This window comes from Gopherus flavomarginatus, chromosome 2 (genome assembly GCF_025201925.1).
Source record: "Gopherus flavomarginatus isolate rGopFla2 chromosome 2, rGopFla2.mat.asm, whole genome shotgun sequence".
Classification (NCBI taxonomy): domain Eukaryota; kingdom Metazoa; phylum Chordata; order Testudines; family Testudinidae; genus Gopherus; species Gopherus flavomarginatus.
The window spans coordinates 2,501-22,692 of NC_066618.1; the positions used below are offsets into that span (position 1 = coordinate 2,501).

General features: G+C 47.8%; 1 protein-coding gene across 9 annotated transcripts in view; it reads right to left on the minus strand.

The window, feature by feature from the left end:
- Positions 1 to 2,698: 2,698 nt before the first annotated feature.
- SMARCD3 (SWI/SNF related, matrix associated, actin dependent regulator of chromatin, subfamily d, member 3) overlaps positions 2,699 to 20,192 on the minus strand; it is a 245,865-nt gene continuing 228,371 nt past the window's right edge. For 5 of the 9 annotated variants that reach the window (XM_050942680.1, XM_050942681.1, XM_050942684.1 and 2 more), the window contains 3 exons: positions 13,563 to 13,685; positions 6,216 to 6,317; positions 2,700 to 6,074 (listed from right to left, as the gene is read on the minus strand). In XM_050942680.1, coding sequence (XP_050798637.1) covers positions 6,021 to 6,074; positions 6,216 to 6,317; positions 13,563 to 13,685 — 279 coding nt within the window. In that variant the 3' untranslated portion in view covers positions 2,700 to 6,020. Of the gene's footprint in view, positions 6,075 to 6,215; positions 6,318 to 13,562; positions 13,686 to 20,192 lie in introns of all 9 variants that reach the window. The other 4 variants (XM_050942683.1, XM_050942678.1, XM_050942679.1 and 1 more) reach the window with 1 other exon arrangement.

Consider the following 20,192-nt stretch of genomic DNA (forward strand, 5'->3'; position numbering starts at 1 on the left):
TTTATATGGTACTCTCAGTGGTAGAGCTGGAGGTGATGCAACCCCGAAGCTGCCACTGAAATAAATTAGACAAGCAATGGCAAGATGGACACTGCCCAGAAATGCCCTTATCCCAATCCCTTTAAAGAGGTGGTGCCTAGAAAATAAATATTCACTGTGTTGAGTCTTTTTCCAATGGCAGCAAGAAACCCAGATGAATGATGATAGACATTTCTGATGGTGGCTGGGACTCAACAGGAAAATCTGGCTTTTCAGTTGCCCATTGTAGACATATGTAAACATGAGTCACAGTTTTACCCTGTAAGCCCCTTCTCTCCCCAACCCCACACAAATCTCAGAGCTGTGCAGGTCAAGCTTCAGGCAGATACTGAAGTCCACTGAGTTGCAGGAAGAAGCAAGAAGTTGCAGAAATCTTCTATTTGTACTGTGTTAAAAAAATTCGAAAACAACTGTGCAATTGTTTCACAGAGGGCTTATGGAGCTTGCTTCGTTGAGAAATGTAATGCAAATGCAAAGGTTACAAAGAAACCAATTATTTATTGTTAAAAGCTTTTCTACGAATCACTGCATCGTACAACAAATATATGGTGTCTACACAATAGAGGAAATCTTGCTCTCTCTTGTCACTCTCTCACACCCCCCCATCCCATACACACACAAAAGTTATGGAGCTCCATTCCTGAATAAGATTGGCAAAGCTGTTTGTCATACAAGGTAAGATCTAATGGACCAGATGCAGCTCACTGAACAACAGAGCAGTTACAAGAAAGGAGGAGTCACTCTTCAGGAAAACAGTCTGCTTTGCCCTCACCTGCTTCCACTGCATGTGGAAGGGTGCTTAACAGTCTGCACAAGTATTAACAAGGGCATTCTGTTGTAGGTGATTCACAGGCTGCTCCAGGACCATGCCATCCAATGCTGCAAGGCACGATTCTAAACATGGTGCTACAATCAGTTTTGGTAGCTGGCCAATACTACGCGTTTCATCTGAACCAGTGTTAGTAATGGTGAAAAAATATTCTACAGTGTCCGTAATTCAGACAAGGTTTATGACAGACTATTAGGCTGTGCCCTGCCTACTCATTTTCTAGCCTACACAGTAGTTATCAGACTGGCTGTCTCACTTGGTTATTGCAGATACATATATTTATACCTGCACACATATTGCATTACATGGACTGTGCTATATCCAAATGGTATTGCACCGATTAGTCTGTGCTATGATTTATTAGCACTCCAAGTGCTCTCCGCTCCATGTTTTCCCACTGTTGTATTCCGCCACCCACTTGGGGGAACTGACTAGGGTTACCCTTCATCTGGATTCTCCCCGGATATGTCCAGCTTTTTGAGTTAAAAATAGCATCTGGGGGGAATTTGTGAATATCTAAAAATGTCCTGGATTTCCACCCCCCCCCCCCCCCCCATGCAGAACGCGGCATGGCTGACAAGGCAGCCGGCTGGATCGAGCCACTCGCATGGGGCTCCAGCAGCCAGAGCCCCTCCTCCACTTCCCCCTCCTCTCCTCTCCTGTCCCCTCCCCTCCCCTGCAGTCTCAGATCACTGGCCGGCAGCTCTTGAGCTTCTCCTTCTCCTCCTCCCCTGCTGCCGAGCGCGCTGCTCCACAGCACTCTGCGGGGGTGGGGACCGGGCTGTGCGCTCCGGTGGGGAATGCGGCAGCATGTCGAGCACCATGTGGAGCCCAACATGCTGTTCTGAGCGGCATGGTAAGGGGGCCGGGGGCTGGAGAAGGGGCAGAGGGGTTCTGGAGGGGGACAGTCAAGGGACAGGGAGTAGGGGGAGTTGGATGGGTCAGGAGTTCTGGGGGGGGTGCTGTCAGGGGCTCGGTGTGGAGAGAGGTCAGAGCAGTCAGAGGACAGGCAGCAGGGGGCGGTTGATGGGTCAGGAGTTCTGGGGGTCCTGTCGGGGGCGAGGAATGGTTGGATGGGGCGTGGGATTCCTGGGGGTCTGTCTGGGGGCAAGGATGTGGATAAGGGTTGGGACAGTCAGGGGACAGGTAGGGAGTAGGCTCCTAGGGGGCCAGTTAGGGTGAGGTGGTCTCAGGAGGGGGCAGTCAGGGGACAAGGAGCGGGGGGGGGTTGGGGGTTCTGAGGGGGGCAGTCAGGGGGTGGGAAGTGGGATGGAGTGGAAGGGACAGGGCTACGGTGGGAGCAGGGCTCCCCCATCTTCTTTTTTGATTTTTGAAATATGGTAACCCTAGAACTGACTAGATGGCCAAATAGGTCTTTTCTTTCTGTACTTTCTGGGAAGCACTGCCTCTGAATCCTTATCCACTGTGCAAAGTAGGGATCACTAAGAGTGTTACAAACCTGCCAACTTCACAGTTCCACTCCAAGATGCACCTTCCTTGTCCCCATGCATTGACACACCATGGATTCTGCACTAAACCTTTCCCAGTCATCTGCTATAGGTTCTAGTTTACATCACAGACACCTCTACCCCGATATAATGTGACCCGATGTAACATGGGTTCGCATACAGTGCGGTAACCCCGGTGCTCCAGCAGCGGGGCTCGGGTGGCAATTTAAAGGGCCCGGGGTTCCAGCTGCTGCAGGGAGCCACGGGGCCTATAAATCACTGCTGGAGCCCTGTCGCTGTTACCCCAGGGCTGCGGCAGTGAGGCTCAGCCAGTGATTTAAAGGGTCCGGGGCTCCGGCTGCTGTGGGGAGCCCCGGGCCCTTTAAATCAGCGCTGGAGCCCTGCCGCTGCTACCCCAGAGCTGCAGCAGCAGGGCTCGGGCAGCGATTTAAAGGGCCCGGGCTCCCCGCAGTGGCCAGAGCCCCGGCCTCTTTAAATCACTGCCGGAGCCCTGTCGCCACTACCTCGATATAACGGGGTTTCACCTATAACGCAATAGGGATTTTTGGTGCCTGAGGACTGCGTTATATCGGGGTAGAAGTGTATATAGATGTGGACTTACATGCTGTTATTTACCCCCTTTCTCTGACAGATGCTAGACTTTTTTGTTGCATCCTGCATAGATTTGTGTTGTCCTATAGCATCAAAATAGAATAGCCAGAGAGGATCTTTTAGTCCATGTAGGCCCTTTCCCTGCACTATGCAGGATTTGCCTCTATCATCATCTGCTGAGAGTTTTCTCCAGACCCTTTCTAACCTCTTCTATCCGTTAAGTTTATTCAATTTATTTTATTGTTCAAATGCTGCCATTATTACAATGCTGTTCGGCTTCTTCCCAATCCTGCTCTATTGTTTCTCCCTACACACAATTTCCCTTCTTGCTTACAGTACTGGCTCAAGCACCTAGCTGTACAGCCATAATACAAGGGACTGTTTCGCTCTTTACTTCCTCAGTAAAAGAGCAGGAGCGGGACTGTTTCTAAACAACAACAAAAATCAAAGTCCCACAATTTGTTTAGCCAAGGGAGATAGCCATCAGCCATTCCTAAGAATAATCATTGGGGAATATAATTCTGGACTACATTGTGGGAGACTCTGAGAATACAACCTCTAGCTGGATATATTCAGTGGTATCTCTAGTTAATCTATGGCATTAACATACTGCAGTGGTAGAAATATCTAAGTTGGAAGCAACAACACTAATGGTGATTCTAAATAACCTGACCAGAAAGCACAGACCTGGAGTAATAGAAATGTCCAATTAAATCCTGGACTGAGTCAGACTTGTACAAGGAAGAAAGGCTGTTGCCACTCCACCTTCTCTTATCAGTGGAGGCAGCACAGCTGGAATCTCCACACATGACCATCTGGCACCTAAAGGGGAAAATTTACCTAATCTAAAGTTCTCTGGTACATGTGCTGCAGTCTTATGCCCCAGCCCCTGCTCTTTCTTTCCTCACACAAACAAACAAGTATTATTTATGTATTTCTTATTCCTGGAGACTGAACCCATCCTCTGAATGTAACTGCTCTGTTTAACATGTACTGAAAAGAGCCTACACACTGGATAGCATGCACACAACTGATACAGTAGCCTAATAAATATGGAAGCACAGTTGCAGATAACTCACTCTGTTTCCCTTCAGAATGTTTTGCCTGTGGTCAGGTTAATGGAGTAAATGAGAGCTGAATATCTTTCACATCCCAGGAACCTCTCATTCCCACTCTAGCCTTAGCTTAAGACTGCAGGACTGGAGTGGTTTTAAAATTGAAATGGTTTAGCCCAAGCATTGAGGAGTATGCTCCCGCATTTACAATAAAAGGCTTCACTATCCAGGACAAAGCAGGGATCTGTCTCACACCAAATGAATTTATAAGACAGTACTGACTGTTACATCATCACAATCCAAATTCAAACGCCCAAATAAGCCTCTGAAAACAATGGTCAGAGTGAAAGCTATGGTATACAAAAGCAGAGAGGCATGGATGTCCCCTTCCAGAACTGGACAAAGGAAACTCAGGAGTACCTCAGAAGAGGACAATTCCCTAACAGAGAGCACCTGCAAAGATGACAGAGGAGATAGCAATATTAAAACAAACTACATTGTTGAGCAGAACAGTGCACTACAAACCTGAACTTATTTTTCCTTGCATGAAAGTGAAGAAAAGGATGCAACTAGGAGTATCCCAGAAGAGGAGTTCGATTTCTCAATCATCAATATGTCATTCATTCAACTTTGGCAACTGCTTTTTGGGCTGGGAATCATGTTAGGTTATTATTACAGACTGACCTAGGTGCTACATAGATTTGGAGTTTGAGGGGTGGGCATGTGCCACTGTTCCCTACTTCTTGGCTGTTTAATAGGTTGTAATTCTCATAGCCTGGATCTCCTATACTTCTCAAGGGAAGCTGTTTTTTCTAGGAGTTCTCAATCTCTACTGCTGGAACTTGATTGAGGCAGACAGTGCTTGTAACCCAGCAGCATCCTGAAGTACAGTTACAGATTAAATAAAGGGGATGAAAGTTTTTTCTGGTATAGGTAGTACATCTGTGGTTGAAACATAGGGTTCATCCACGGAGTCAGAGAAGAGAAGTCACTGCAATTTTCTTACATGCTATGAAGTTGCACATCCTGGACTCTGCAGCACTTCAGTGATCAGGAGGAAACGTCTCTTGAGCACTGTTTCTAATGTTACAGCCAGCACAGCACAAAAGTAATGAAATCAGATACCTTACATTGTAGCCTTCCAGTAATAGTAACTGTAGCTAAAGCAGTTATACACACAAAGCACCATTAGATCATTTCCACTTTCCCAGAACGCTTCCTTTTGGCTCCAACCTCACCACTACTGGCTCCAATGATGCCACTGGCAGTTTTCTTATCATAGAGGCAGTTATTTTCCTCTTAGCATGGTAAATTTGAGCATCATGATGAGTTATTGGCTTGTGCGGTGAAACGGACTTCACTCCATCTTTCACTCAGGGGGATAAGGTCTTGAAGAATGAATGGCCTGACTGTATCTCTTCCTTTTAGATGTTTTGTCACTTAATGGGCAGAAATCTTTCTCTCCAATGGGGGAGGGCAGCCCCTTGGCCAGTTCCAGTTGGACTGGAAGCTGCGTTTGGGTAACTGAATGATTCCACAGCTGGAAGAGAGAATGTTTTGTCCAATTTCAGGGAATTATCAGTGCAGAAAGTTGTCATAGGAGACTCTCAGATCACAGCTGAAACAATGAAGAATGAGAACCGCCTTTGTTTCTCCACATCCACAGTCTCCTGTAACATCTAGCATCCCTCCCACCATGAATATATGGTATAGTCCAATAAGTTTGCTGTGTAGTGTCTGAACTTTCTACTAAAACTCAATGATGTAAGTAGATGGATGAACATGTAATCCTTATTAATATGGACACCTCACTGGGGAATAGAAGTCTTGTGCCCTCTCCGGCCTGGAATGGTTTGAGACACTCATATTAGCAGGATTTTCAGGGGTCACGCTAAAGCTGGTGTTGTGACTGGTGTTGCCGATGGCACATTCTTGTCCAGTCATTAAGCAAGTCCATGTGTAACAATGAGCTTAAGTAACACTGAGACATCCACTGGCTCTAGGTTCACAACGCCAATGGGAGGTTGTGAATAATGTTTATGTGTTACGCACTCCCAGAGACTGTTCCAGTTCCTGCCGGCGCTGTTGGATCTGAAAGAATAAAAATTACAGGTCTGTACAATTCTGCAGATTCACACATTATCAATCAGTAGGCGGTTAAGATTCACTCTGCCCACGCCCAGTTAGCCAGAATGCATAACACAAGCAGGCTAAGTTATAGTTCTTCCTTACCTTGCAGTAGAAATATCTGCTCACAGCCTCCTGGGACCAGGGTTCATGATAAAATTCAGCTCTACGCTCCTCCTCAGGGTTCCCAACCACATCAGTCATCACCTGTGACAGAGATGCAACGATTCCTTACCACATCTGTTATAATCTGCATGTTAACCCCCTAACATACCTGGCATCAAAGTGTCCCAGCAATGGCTATGCGGCTCCCTCACCAGCATTAAATTGTCAGGATCTTAACCAAAAATCCTTACTACAGTGCTATCCTTATCTAAAATCCAGATATCTCCTGACCCCACTCCATTTCCCAACAGGGAAAGAACTGCTATGGAGAAAGTCAGTCAATTAATAAATTAGGAAAGGGGAGAAAAACTGAAGGCTAAAAGTTGGCCAGAAACTTGAGGTACTTTTTCAATATTTGCATGAAAATATAAAAAGATTTGAACAATTTATGAGGAAAGAAAAATCTTTAAATGGTTGAGATTTTCAAAGCAGTGCAGGGAACTTTAAGTTATTAAAAGCAATGACCAAACCCCCTGCACTGCTTTGAAAAGCTGAGCAAATATAACTGTTGTTGCAGAACAAGGCAGGGGACATTTAGTGCATTGAACAGTCACAAATGCACAGAATCCATGCTATGCCCTGGCTTGTAAATAGTTCCCTGGGAGGACCCCTTCAGCGTGCAAAACCCCCAAGGGTTTACACTTTTCCACAAGGATACACTGTATGGCCTCAATGTCTCCTAGACTGTGCTTCCAGGCTCCAGCACTCCCACTTCTCACTTTAAGCTTTGCCCAGCTAGTCTGGCTAAAGCATACTCTTGTTAAGAGACTTAACACTCTTCAGAGATCAATGCACTTCAGCAAGTATCTGCTGCAGCTCCATGCAGCCTTCTCAAAAACAGAGTAGGGTTTATTAGTCAACACAGCATCAGGAAGTTCTTAAGTTAACACACAGAAGCAAAGGATAAGGCTACGTCCAGACTTAAAAAACTACACTGTCACAGCTGCACTGCTGTATTTTTCACTGTAGACACTTACTACAGCGATGGGAGGGGGGTCTTCCATCACTGTATGTAATCCACCTCCCTAAGAGGTGTTAGCTAGGTCAATGGAAGAATTCTTCCATCAACCTAGTGCTCTCTACTCTGGGAATTAGGGTGCTTTAACTATGTCTCTCCCTCAGGGATGTGGATTTTTCACACCCCTGAGAGACAGTTATGCTGGTGTAACTCTTCACTGTAGACCAGCCCTAGGACAGATTTTAGACTGGCTAACCTCAGGGTTCCCTTGAGCCATGATGATGTAGGAACCATTTGGCTTCCTTTCTCTGTCTCTGTTCCTTTGTCTTAGTCTCAGTTGAGAGCTCCCGTGTCTTTGTGAAGCCAGTTCTTAACACAGATACCTGATATCGCTTGTTTTTAAGAACATAAGAACAGTCACAATGGGTCAGACCAATGGTCCATTTAGCCCAGAATCCCATCCTCTGACAGTGGCCAATACCAGATGCCCCAGAGGAAATGAACAGAACAGGTAATCATCAAGTGATCCACACCATCACCCATTCCCAGTTTCTACCAAACAGAGGCTAGGGACACCATCCCTGCCCATCCTGGCTAACAGTCATTGATGGACCTATCTTCCATAAACTTGTTCTTTTTTGAACCCTGTTATAGACTTGGCCTTAACCACATCCTCTGGCAAAGAGTTCCATGGGCTGACTGTGCATTGTGTGAAAAAATACTTTTTTGTTTGTTTTAAATCTGCTGTCTATTAATTTTATTTAGTGGCCCTTAGTTCTTGTGTTATGAGAAGGAGTAAATAACACTTCCTTATTTATTTTCTCCACATCAGTCACGATTTTATAGACCTCTATCGTATCCCCCCTTGGTTGTCTCTTTTCCAAGCTGAAAAGTCCCAGTTTTATTAATCTTTCCTCATATGGCAGCCATTCCATACCCCTAACCATTTTTGTTACCGTTTTCTGAACCTTTTCCAATTCCAATATATCTTTTTCGAGATGGGGCGACTACATCTGCACGCAGTATTCAAAATGTGGGTGTATCATTAATTTATATAGTGGCAATATGATATTTTCTGTCTTATTATCTATCCCTTTCTTAATGATTCCCAACATTCTGTTCGCTTTTTTGACTGCTGCTGCACATTGAGTGGATGTTTTCAGAGAACTGTCCACAATGACTCCAAGAGCTTTTTCTTGCGTGGTAACAGTTCATTTAGACCCCATTATTTTATATGTATAGTTGGGATTATGTTTTCCAATGTGCATTACTTTGCATTTATTAACACTGAATTTCATCTGCCATTTTGTTGCCCAGTCACCCAGTTTTGTGAGATCCTTTGGTAGCTCTTTGCAGTCTGCTTGGGACTTAACTATCGTGAGTAGTTTTGTATCATCTGCAAATTTTGCCACCTCACTCACTGTTTGCCCTTTTGTCAAAGTTCCTTCTCCACTCTGGACTTTAGAGTACAGATGTGGGGACCTGCATGTGAACCCCTAAACTGAATTACCAGCTTAGATCTGGTTTTGCTGCCACCACTCCCAAGTACTAACTCCCTTCCCTGGATAGGCTTGAGAGACTTCTTCACCAAGTTCCTGGTGAACGATCCAACCCCTTGGATCTTAACACAAGGAGAATTTAACCAGCCCCCCTCCTTTCCCACACCAATTCCTGGTGAGTCCAGATCCAATCCCCTTGGATCTTAAAACAAGGAAAAATCAATCAGGTTCTTAGAAAGAAAGAAAGAAAGAAAGAAAGAAAGAAAGAAAGAAAGAAAGAAAGAAAGAAAGAAAGGTAAAAATCATCTCTGTAAAATTAGGATGGAAAATAACTTTACAGGGTAATCACATTCACAGAGCCCAGAGGAACCCTCTCTAGCCTTAGGTTCAAAGTTACAGCAAACAGAGGTAAATCCTCTTAGCCAAAAGGAACATTTACAAGTTGAGAAAAAAAAAATAAAATAAAACTAACATGCCTTGGCTGTCTGTTACTTACAAATTTGAAACATGACAGACTTGTTCAGAAAGATTTGGAGAGCATGGATTGATGTCTGGTCCCTCTTAGTCCCAAGAGGGAACAACCCCAAAACAAAGAGCACACAAACAAAAAAGCCTTCCCTACACCAAGATTTGAAAGTATCTTGTCCCCTTATTGGTCCTTTGGGTCAGGTGTCAGCCAGGTTACCTGAGCTTCTTAACTCTTTACAGGTAAAAGGATTATGGTGTCTCTGGCCAGGAGCGATTTTACAGTATTGTACACAGGAGGGCTGTTTCTTTCCCTTTATAGTTATGACACTCTTCTTTCTAGATCATTTATGACTATGTTGAATAGGACTGGTCCCGGTACAGACCCCTGGGGGACACCACTATTTACCTCTCTCCATTCTGAAAACTAATCATTTATTCTTATCCTTTGTTTCCTACCTTTTAACCAGTTACCAATCCATGAGAGGATCTTCCCTCTTATCCCATGACAGCTTACTTTGCTTAAGAGTCTTTGGTGAGGGATCTTGTCAAAGACTTTCTGAAAATCTAAGTACACTATATCCACTGGATCCCCCTTGTTCACATGCTTGTTGACCCCCCTCAAAGAATTCTAGTAGTTTGGTGAGGCATGATTTCCCTTTATAAAAACCATGTTGACTTTTTCCTCCAACAAATAATGTTAATCTATGTGTCTGACAATTTTGTTCTTTATTATATAGTTTCACCCAGTTTGCCTGGCGCCAGGATCACTTCTGGAGTGATGGCACCTTCTGAAGACAAGGAGGTGCCTGTATAGACTGGAGGTGGCAAAGATACCACCAGTACTGTTGGAGTGGGGATGGCCAGAGGTTCTGTAAGACAGAGGGAGGGGCTGTGCGTGACAGTTGGTGCTGTGAGTGAGATGGCATCCCGCGCTCATGGCAGGGGTTCCAGGCTGCCCAGTAGGGCCAGGCGTAGGGGTCACCAGGCAACAGCAGCACCTGCGGGCAGTAGAACCATGGGTTGGCCAGCAGAGCATACACCAGAGAATATGGTTGGCAAAAGGGGTCTGGTAGACAGGACCACTCAGAGTCGGACGACAGGTCCAGTAGGGATAGAGTCATTGGGACTGTCAGTGCAGGAAAGGTGGGACCGTCTAGGAGCAACAGAGGCGTACCTGTGGAAAGGCCCAGTGGAGAAGTGTGGAGCGGAGTGAGAGGCTGGAGCAGAAGCAGTTCGTCCGTGGGAGATGGTAGGCGGAGAGCAACTGGAGGCGTGGAGTGGGCAGGAGAGATTGCACAGAACAACATGAGCTCAGCCGTTGCTGTGAGGGGGGGACAAATGTCCCGGCATGCACAGCACCGAGCGGACAAGTCCAGATGGGCACGGCGGAGTTGACAGAGGCAAGGGCGATGGCGGTGGGCCAGTCACCATGTCTGGTGGCAGTGCTGGTGGAGGGCACTGCTTGAACTTGTGCTCAAAGTGGGACTTCTTCAGAGCAGGAACATCTGGCTCAACATACAACTTCTCAGCTGACCTGGCACAGCTTGTGGCAGCAACACTACATTTGGGGGCAGTCCCTGTTGAGGAGCCACTCTTGTGCCCACGAGTGTGCTTCTTATGCCCATGGTGGGCTTTTGGTGGGTGCACCAGTGCCGTCAGTGCCAGTCAGTGCGGGCGTGAGGAGGTGCTCACTGCCAGTGTTGAATGTCGTTCCAGAGGATCAGTGAGTCCCGAACCCAGGAGCGCATGTGCTTGCGGAGGCAAAGTTCTCTGGCCTCCCAGGTGCGCGGCGGAAACGATCGGCAGATGGAGCAGTGGGCAGCAACGTGAGCCTCACCAAAGCAATAAAGACAACGTTGGTGCTTGTCACTCACAGAGAAGTAGCATTGGCACGAAGCACAGTGTTTTAATCCTACTGCCAGGCCATAGACCCCGGGCGGCGGGGGGAGCCCCAGAGGGAAGAAGTCCAACAGAAAACTAACTAACTGATGATGAACAAACAGACAACAAACAATTAAAACTAGAAGAAAACTATGTACAACGAACAGAACCAGTTCTCTTAGCAAGCTAAGAGCACTGAGGAACAGGGGTTGCGACTCTGGCCACGTTGCTGTAAGAGGGAACTGGAGTGATGTCGACTCACACAGCCTCTTAAAGCCTCGGATGTGCCAAGCAGCGATGCACGATGTATGTGCAGGTCAATGGACACTACTATTAACAGTTCTTGCTCCAGCACATGGCATGCATGCTCACCCATGTTTAGAATCCACATAGGGACCATCACTTGAAGATGAATTAGAGTTTCCATTTCTTTAATGCTCATTTTTAAATGTGCTGTTCTTGTCATATATTTTGTATAAGGGTTCTCTTATTTCTGTTTGGTCTAATTTTACACTGTAAATTCTTCAGCCATTGGGCTACTTCTTTTACGCATTTAGTGAGGTGCATAGCAGTTTTGGGTGAGACAAATAATTATTGTTATTTATTGTAGCCATATTAAATTTAATTTAAAGTTTTTTTTGAGGGAGCTATTAATGATAAGATAGTGGTTTACCATAGCATACAGTGTACTAATCTAACTAGTAATTAAAAATCCTACCTAAGTACAATGTGGGAAGTTAGTATTACTCAAAAAAAAAAAAAAGACTGAAATTTCTCAGTTACTGATTTTTGTATATTTAAACTGGCATCTTCAATATTGCAGTAATAGGGCTTGGCATTTAATCTCCTTTTTTATTGTTTTAAGGAAATTAAAATTAAGCAAAAGTTATACTGAGACACTGTGGGATTGTGTGGCTGTGTTTTGTACAACTTCATAGGATTTAATTTCATAGCCAGAGGGCCCCAGCTCAGCCCTACACCCCAAACTCATCATCTGATCATAGCAATTTAGTTATCAACTCCATGCAGACAACTCAAATATACATCTGCATTCAGGACTTCTGTGGGGAAGGGAAAGTGTCTTTATTTGTTTCTGTGAATCATTACTATTCATTATTGTACTGCAGTAAAACCTAGAGTTCCTAGTCAAGGATCAAAACTTCATTGTGTTGGATGCTATAGTCATTAAATAAAAGACAGTCCCTGGACCAAGGCGAAAACACAATAGGTGGACAAAATTGTCATAAACAGATAGTTAGGGTTAATGTCTCTTTTACCTGTAAAGGGTTAAGAAGCTCAGTAAACCTGGCTGACACCTGACCAGAGGACCAATAGGGGGACAAGACACTTTCAAATCTTGGTGGAGGGAAGTCTTTTGTTTGTGCTCTTTATTTTGGGGGTTGTTCGCTCTTGGGACTAAAAGGGACCAGACATCAATCCAGGCTCTCCAAATCGTTCTGAATCAGTCTCTCATGTTTCAAACTTGTAAGTAATAGCCAGGCAAGGCATGTTAGTCTTATTTTTGTTTTCTCAGCTTGTAAATGTTCCTTTTTTGCTGAGAGGATTTTACCTCTGTTTGCTGTAACTTTGAACCTAAGGCTAGAGGGGGTTCCTCTGGGCTATATGAATCTGATTACCTTGTAAAGTATTTTCCATCCAGATTTTACAGAGATGATTTTTACCTTTCTTCTTTAATTAAAAGCTTTCTTTTTAGGAACCTGATCAATTTTTCCTTGTTTTAAAATCCAAGGGGATTGGATCTGGACTCACCAGGGACTGGTGGGGGGAAAAGAGGTGGGATGGTTAATTTCTCCTTGTTTTAAGATCCAAGGGGTTTGGATCTGTGCTCACCAGGGAATTGGTGAAGTCCCTCAAGGCAACTCAGAGAGGGGAAAGTTTTGGGGGGACAGAAAGTGCTCCAGACACTGAAATTCTGGATGGTGGCAGTGTAACAGATCTAAGCTAGTAATTAAGCTTAGAAGTGTCCATGCAGGTCCCCACATTTGTACCCTAAAGTTCAGAGTGGGGAAGGAACCTTGACAAAAATAAACAGTGTTTTTCATTAAAAACAGTAGTCAGACTTGCCCTCTAACTAGTCATTATGACCTGGCAGCTTTTTGTACACGCCAAGGCAAAGGTGAGTCTTAAAGGGGGATTTGTATGGAAAAGCACCTACCATGCTCTGAGGTGCTCAAAGAGCAAATACTTTACCAATTTTTTAGTAAAGCTACATGGATCAGATCCGATCAAAAATATTTGTTGAAACTTTTGTGAACTACAAACACTTCTCTCACATGACAATTTTTCTAAAAGATCTGCTCTAGGAATTATTTTGGGGAAGTTCTATGGCCTGTGTTATACAGGAAGCCAAACTAGATGATCACAATGGTCTCTTCTGTCCTTGGAATCTATGAATCTGAAAATGCACAGCTCAAGCCCGTGCTCCATTGCCTCCGCTTCCCTCCCAGTACACCTGCTCACCTTGAGATCCCTGCTCTGGGATCGGAGAAGGTCTTGAATGTATCCTTTGGGATCTTTGGAAAAACTCAGCATGAAATCACGTTGTATCTTTAGCTGGTTTATAGATTCGATTGTCTCATGAATCTGAAAAGTAGAAGAAATAATATAGACGCTCTTGTATTTACGTGTCCCTAAGCCACAGTGATTCTGAGTTTATCCTCTTCAGCCCATCTGTAATTCATATGAAACACAGAACTGTCATTTTGACAAATAACAGTTACTAAGGATCCCAAGGCATCTTTCCCACGAATAAGCATGTTAACTATGATATCTTGGCCATGTTCCGCTTTCCTGATTACTCATACACTTCACCTAGATTCAGAATTCTTCTTCACATCCTGCCCTAAACTGTTGGATAGTGTGAGGCATGCATTGTCAAAGAGCTAATTTATTACACTGGTGGATGCAGTGATTCCTGCGTACACTAAGCAAGTTTGCTAAGTCTGTAAGATATTTTGGGATCTTTCTGGATGAAAGATGCTATATAACTATGTAATTAGAATTGTTTCTATTAAAACAAAGCAACAAATATAGGCACTGATGCAGGAAAGCACTAAAGCACAAGTACCCTTAACTCATCCAACAATATTGTTAATCTATCCAGCTATACTCTTAGCCTGGCAGAAGTGTATGTCCTATCTCGGGGCCTCTCCTTCTGCCCCACCACCCCCACGAACATGATACAGTTCTGCAATGACCTAGAATTCTACTTTCGCCATCTCCAACTCAAGGAATATATCCACCACACCACTGAACAGCATGCTAACCCACAGAAAAAAACAGTTACTCACCTTTTGTAACTGTTGGTCTTTGAGATGTGTTGTTCATGTCCATTCCAAGCAGGCGTGTGCGCGCTGTGTGCACGCCAGCTGGAAGATTTTCCCTTAGCAGTGTCAATGGGGTCAGCCCTGGCGCTCCCTGGAGTGGTGCCTCCATGGTGCTCTATATAGGGGGCCCGCTGACCCTCCACCCCCTCAGTTCCTTCTTGGTGGCACTCTGACAGAGGGGCAGGAGGGTGGGTATTGGAATGGACATGAACAACACATCTTGAAGAATAACAGTTACAAAAAGGTGAGTAACTGTTTTTTTTTCTTCGAGTGATTGTTCATGTGCATTCCAAGCAGGTGACTCACAAGCCTGAGTGTAGGTGGTGGGGGTCGGAGTTCACTGCAGATTGGAGTTCCGCCCTGATTAAGGCTGCATCGTTTCTGGCCTGGTGTGTGATAGCATAGTGCGATGTGAATGTGTGGATTGAGGACCACGTGGCAGCCCTGTGTATCTCCTGTGTCGAGACCTGAGCCAGAAACACCATAGAGAAGGCCTGTGCCCTTGTGGAGTGGGCTGTGATTGGTGGGGCAGGCACTTTGGCCTGATTGTAGCATTTGTGGATGCAAGCCGTGATCCATGAGGAGATATGCTGTTGGCCACAGGTACAAAGAGTTGGGTGATTTCCTGAGCAGTTTAGTTCATTCAGTATAGAATGCCAGGGCCCTGTGAACGTACAGGAAATGCAGCCTACACTCTGCATTGGAGGAGTGTGGCTTAGGGTAGAACACAGGGAGAAAAATGTCCTGACCCATGTGGAATTGGGAGACCACCTTAGGAAGGAACGCTGGGTGTGGCCTGAGTTGGACTTTGTCTTTGTGGAAGACTGTGTATGGAGGCTTGTACGTCAGCGCTCTGAGCTCTGATACCCTCCTGGCTGAGGTGATAGCTATGAGGAACGTGACCTTATAGGAGAGATATAGCAAAGAGCACGTAGCCAGTGGCTCGAAAGGAGGCCCCGTGAGGGCAGAGAGGACAAAATTAAGGTCCCAAGCCGGGACTAGTTGTTGAGTATGCGGGAACAGCTTATTCAGGGCCTTGAGAAAGCGACAAACCAATGGGTTTGCAATGACTGAACCACCTTCAGCTCCTGGGTAGAACGCAGAGATGGCCGCCAAGTGTACCCGAACTGAAGAGAGGGAAAGTCCCCGCTGTCTCAACTGGAGTAGGTAATCAAGAATGAGAGAGATCAGGGCGAGCAATGGAGCCTGTCCCTGCTGTTCAGCCCAGATGGAAAAACGTTTCCACTTGGCCACGTATGTGGCCCTGGTGGAGGGTTTTCTGCTACTGAGGAGGACTTGTCTGACCTGCTGTGAGCATTGCATTTCCACCGGGTTTAGCCATGGAGCAGCCAGGCTGTGAGGTGGAACGACTCCAGGATTAGGTGGCAGAGGTGGCCCCGATCCTGCATGATCAGGTCCGAGAGCAGGGGCAACATGAGGGGCGCCTGTATGGACGTGTGCAGCAGTCATGTCTACCAATGCTGGCGTGGCCACATCGGCGCTATCAGTATGATATGAGCGTGATCCCTGCATATCTTGAGGCATACCCTATGAACCATGGGGATCGGAGGGAAGGCGTAAAGCAGGCCGCCTTGCCATGAGAGGAGAAGGCATCCATTAGAGACCCTGGAGTGCGTCCCATGAGGGAGCAGAACCATTGACACTTACTGCTGTCCTTCGAGGCAAACAGGTCTATCTGGGAATAACCCCAGAGTTGGAAGATTGAGTGTGCCACGTGTTGGTGAAGGGACCACTCATGACCATGGAACGTGCAGCTGAGAGCATTCGCCAGGCCGTTCTGCATCCCTGGGAGGTATGATGCCATTGGGTGAATTGTGTTCTGTATGCAAAAGTCCCATAATGCGAGGGCTTCCTGGCACAAGGGAGAGGAGCATGCATCCCCGTTTGTTGATATAGAACATCACCGAGGTATTGTCCATGAGGACTGCAACACATCTGCCCGCCAAGCGAGATTTGAAAGTGAGGCAGACAAGGTGAATAGCCCGTAGCTCCCTGACATTTGTGTATAGAGAAGTCCTCTGGGGACCAAAGGCCTTGGGTCCTGAGATTCCCGAGATGTGGCCCCCCCCAACCCCAGATCCGACGTGTCTGTCACCAAGGAAAGGGAAGACTGAGGGCTGGCAAAGGGTACTCCCGCACAGACCACCCATGGGTCAAGCCACCACTGGAAGGAATCCAGCACCGCTCAGGGAAGTGTCACCACCGAGTCCAGCATGTCCATGGTTGGTTGGGTACACAGTCGCTAACCAGGACTGAAAAGGGCACACCCTGAGCCTGGCGTGGCTCACCACATAGGTGCATGCAGCCATATGTCCCAGCAACTTGAGGCAGTTCGTCGCTGTGGTGGTTGCGAAATGGTGGAGACCGAGGATGATGTCGGACATGGATTGATATCTCGTCCGGTATGCTCTGGCCTGCATCGAGTCCAGAACTGCCCCTATGAATGCTATCCATTGGACAGGAGACAGGATAGACTTGGCCTTGTTCAACAGGAGACCGAGCTTGAGGAAGGTCTGTCTGATAAAGACCACCTGAGCCTCCACCTGTGCCTTGGAGTGGCCCTTGATGAGCCAATCATCCAGATAGGGAAACACCTGAATTCTGTGCTTGTGCAAGAAAGCTGCTACAACTGCCATGAACTTTGTGATGACCCTTGGGGCCATTGACAGGCCGAAAGGCAGGACTGTGAACTGGAGATGGGTGTTGCCCACTATGAACCTGAGATACTGTCTGTGCTGAGGGATTATTGCAATATGGAAGTACGTGTCCTTCAAGTCGAGGGCGGCGTACCAGTCTCCTGGATCCATGGAGGGGATGATGGAGGACAGAGAGACCATACAGAACTTGAGCTTCTTTACAAACTTGTTCAGACACCGCAAGTCCAGAATGGGTCTGAGGCCCCCCTTTCGCCTTCGGTATTAGGAAATACCGGGAGTAAAAGCTTCTGCCCTTGAGTTCCTGAGGAACTTCCTCCACTGCCCCTACTACAAGGAGGGACTACATTTCCTGAATTAGAAGTTGCTCGTGAGAGGGGTCCCTGAAGGGGCACAGGGATGGGGGTTGGTGGGGCGGGACGGAGGAGAATTGGATAGAATATCCCCTCTCTACTGTGCAGAGCACCCAACTGTCCGACGTGATTTAGAGCCAGGCACGATAGAAGGGGAACAGACGTGACAAAAAGGTAGGGTTGGTAGGATCCAGAGTCCTGACTGGTAGGTCGTCCTCAACCGCAACATCAAATTTGGAGGCTAGGCCCCGACAGAGGCCTTCGCTGGCCGGACGACTGGCTGGAGGGCTGTTGTTACCTCCTTCTGCAGTTTCTGCTTCACCTATGTGAGGGCTCTGGGCAGTTCTGGGTCTGGTACGGCTGTGGAGCCAGCTGCAGCCTGAATTGCCTGCATTGGGTGGCTGGGGTGTGCAGGCCTACCGAGCAAAAGTAGCCCTTTAGACTATGGAGCCTCTTGCCCGTCTTCTCGGAGAAGAGCATGGGTTCCTTGAAGGGGAGATCCTGGATGGTGTGTTTGACCTCATGTGGAAGGCCTGAGACCTGAAGCCAGGCTCCCCGCCGCATGACCAGCCCGGTTGCCAGCGTGTGGAAGGCTGCATCCGCTGCATCCAGGGCCGCTTGGAGGGATGGCTGGGAAATTAGCTTCCCCTCCTCTACCAGAGCGGAAAATTCTGTTTGCAATTCCTGGGGAAGGAGTTCAGCTAACTTGGACAAGGCCAAGCACATGTTATGGCTATACCAGCTCACTATAGCCTGTTGGTTGGCTAGACGTAGTTGCAGGCCCCCCGTCAAGTACACCTTTTTACCAAAGAGGTCCAACTTCTTGGCCTCTCTGTTCTTCGGTGTAGACCCTTGGAACCCATGACACTCCCTTTGGTTGGCCACATCCACAACCAGAGAGTCCAGGGGAGGGTGGGTATATAGGTGCTCATGGCCCTTGGAGGGTACAAAGTAGCGCCTCTCTGTCTTTTTGGCCGAAGCTGGCGTCTGCCACAAGGTGTGGGACATATCAGCTATCATTTTGATCAATGGTAGGGCAACCCTGGACGGGCCCGAGGGGGCCAGGATGTCCACTGCTGGATCTACATCCACCTCGATCTCCTCCATTTGGATCGCCAGGCTCTGAGTGGCACGCTTAAGTAGCTGCTGAAGCACCCGGTTGGTCTCTAGGGCTGGTGCCGCTGAAGTTCCCACAACCGCCTCATCCATCGAGGAAAAGGAGATCACCTGCAAAGGACCTTCCTCTGTACCGGCAGCCTCCGCAGGGTTCTGTGGCACACGGTACTCTGATTGCGTGGCTGGTGCGGACGTAGGATGCGGCACTGTGGCTGGTACCGGGGTTGATGCCGAACAATGAGGCGTGCTGGGCGGTGCCTGCGGTGTCGGAAACATGGTCCCCGTCAGTGCCGATGTCTGACTAGGTGGTGCCGGGTTCTGTTGTGGCACGCTCCTGTCGGACGGCAGTGCTGGTGGTGGAGGCATTTGCGCCGGAGCTACCAACATCGAGGAGACTGACGCAGACCTGGATCATGGGCCATGCGCCTGTCCCAGGGACTGATGGTAGGCCCAGGGAGTCCAGAATGGCCACTGGGAGGGTGGTTGCCACTGTTGCTGCCACTGCGCAGGGTAAGATCGTTGGCTTGCCTGAGAAGCTGACCTCCTGCTCCTCGATCTACTGGAGCAGTAGGATTCCACCTCCAAATCCGAGGTCTCCAAATAGGAGGACCAAGGGGGAGCAGTACCCACTGTCACCAGGGAGCGGTGCCGCGAGGCCGGGGAGTGCTCTCTCTGTGCCAGGGCTGCCAGAGCGGCGCGGGGTGGGGCCAGGGGGGACATCATGGCCGGCTTGCCACTTGATTGGATCGGGGGTCAGGCTGTGTCTGGCGGCTCTTTCCACCGGCGCATGGAGGCTGGCACCAGGAGGCTTAATATGTCAGAGGCCGCCTCGAACGCCTCCTGCATCGATGGGAGACGCACATCCTCACTGAGGTCCGGGGATCTAGACCAGTCTGGACTCGACCGCACCCCCACCAGGGCAGGAGTCAATGGGACCTTGGAAGGATGCGGCTGTGGTTCGGCTTGTTCCACTGCCGTCACGGACACCGCCAGCCTTTTGAGGACCTGGTGGGGTGACTGGTCCCTCACTAGCCTCTTCTTTTTCACGGGCAATGGAGATGGTGATCAGAGCCGTATGGAAGCCGATTTTCTATGTCCCGATTCTCTCTGTGCGAGGACTTAGAGGTCTTAGACTGGGCCTCCTGTCTTGTTAGCAGCGCTGGAGCACTGCGCACCGAGGATGAGGTGCTGACTGCCGGATCGGCAGGCTCAGGGTCTGAGTTTGGCCATAAGGCCACCTCCATCAGGAACACTCTGAGTCTCTGCTCTCTGTCCTTAAGAGTCCTGGGACAGAATCCCCTGCAGATACTGCACCGGTCTCTTTGGTGGCTCTCTCCGAGGCACCTCAAGCAGGACGAGTGCGGATCACTCTTTGGCATAAACTTCCCGCAGTCCATGCAGAGTTTAAACCCTGGGGACCCGGGCACGCCGGGGGTAAGCCCCCCAACAACTATTAACTATCTACAACTAACACTAACTCTAAACTATGAGAGAGGAAACAACTATATATATTCAGATGAGACACTGCTAGGCTTGCTGCAAGAGCGAGCAAAGTTCCAGCTAGCCGTCACCAGCGGTAAGAAGGAACTGAGGGGGGTGGAGGGTGGACAGGCCCCTATA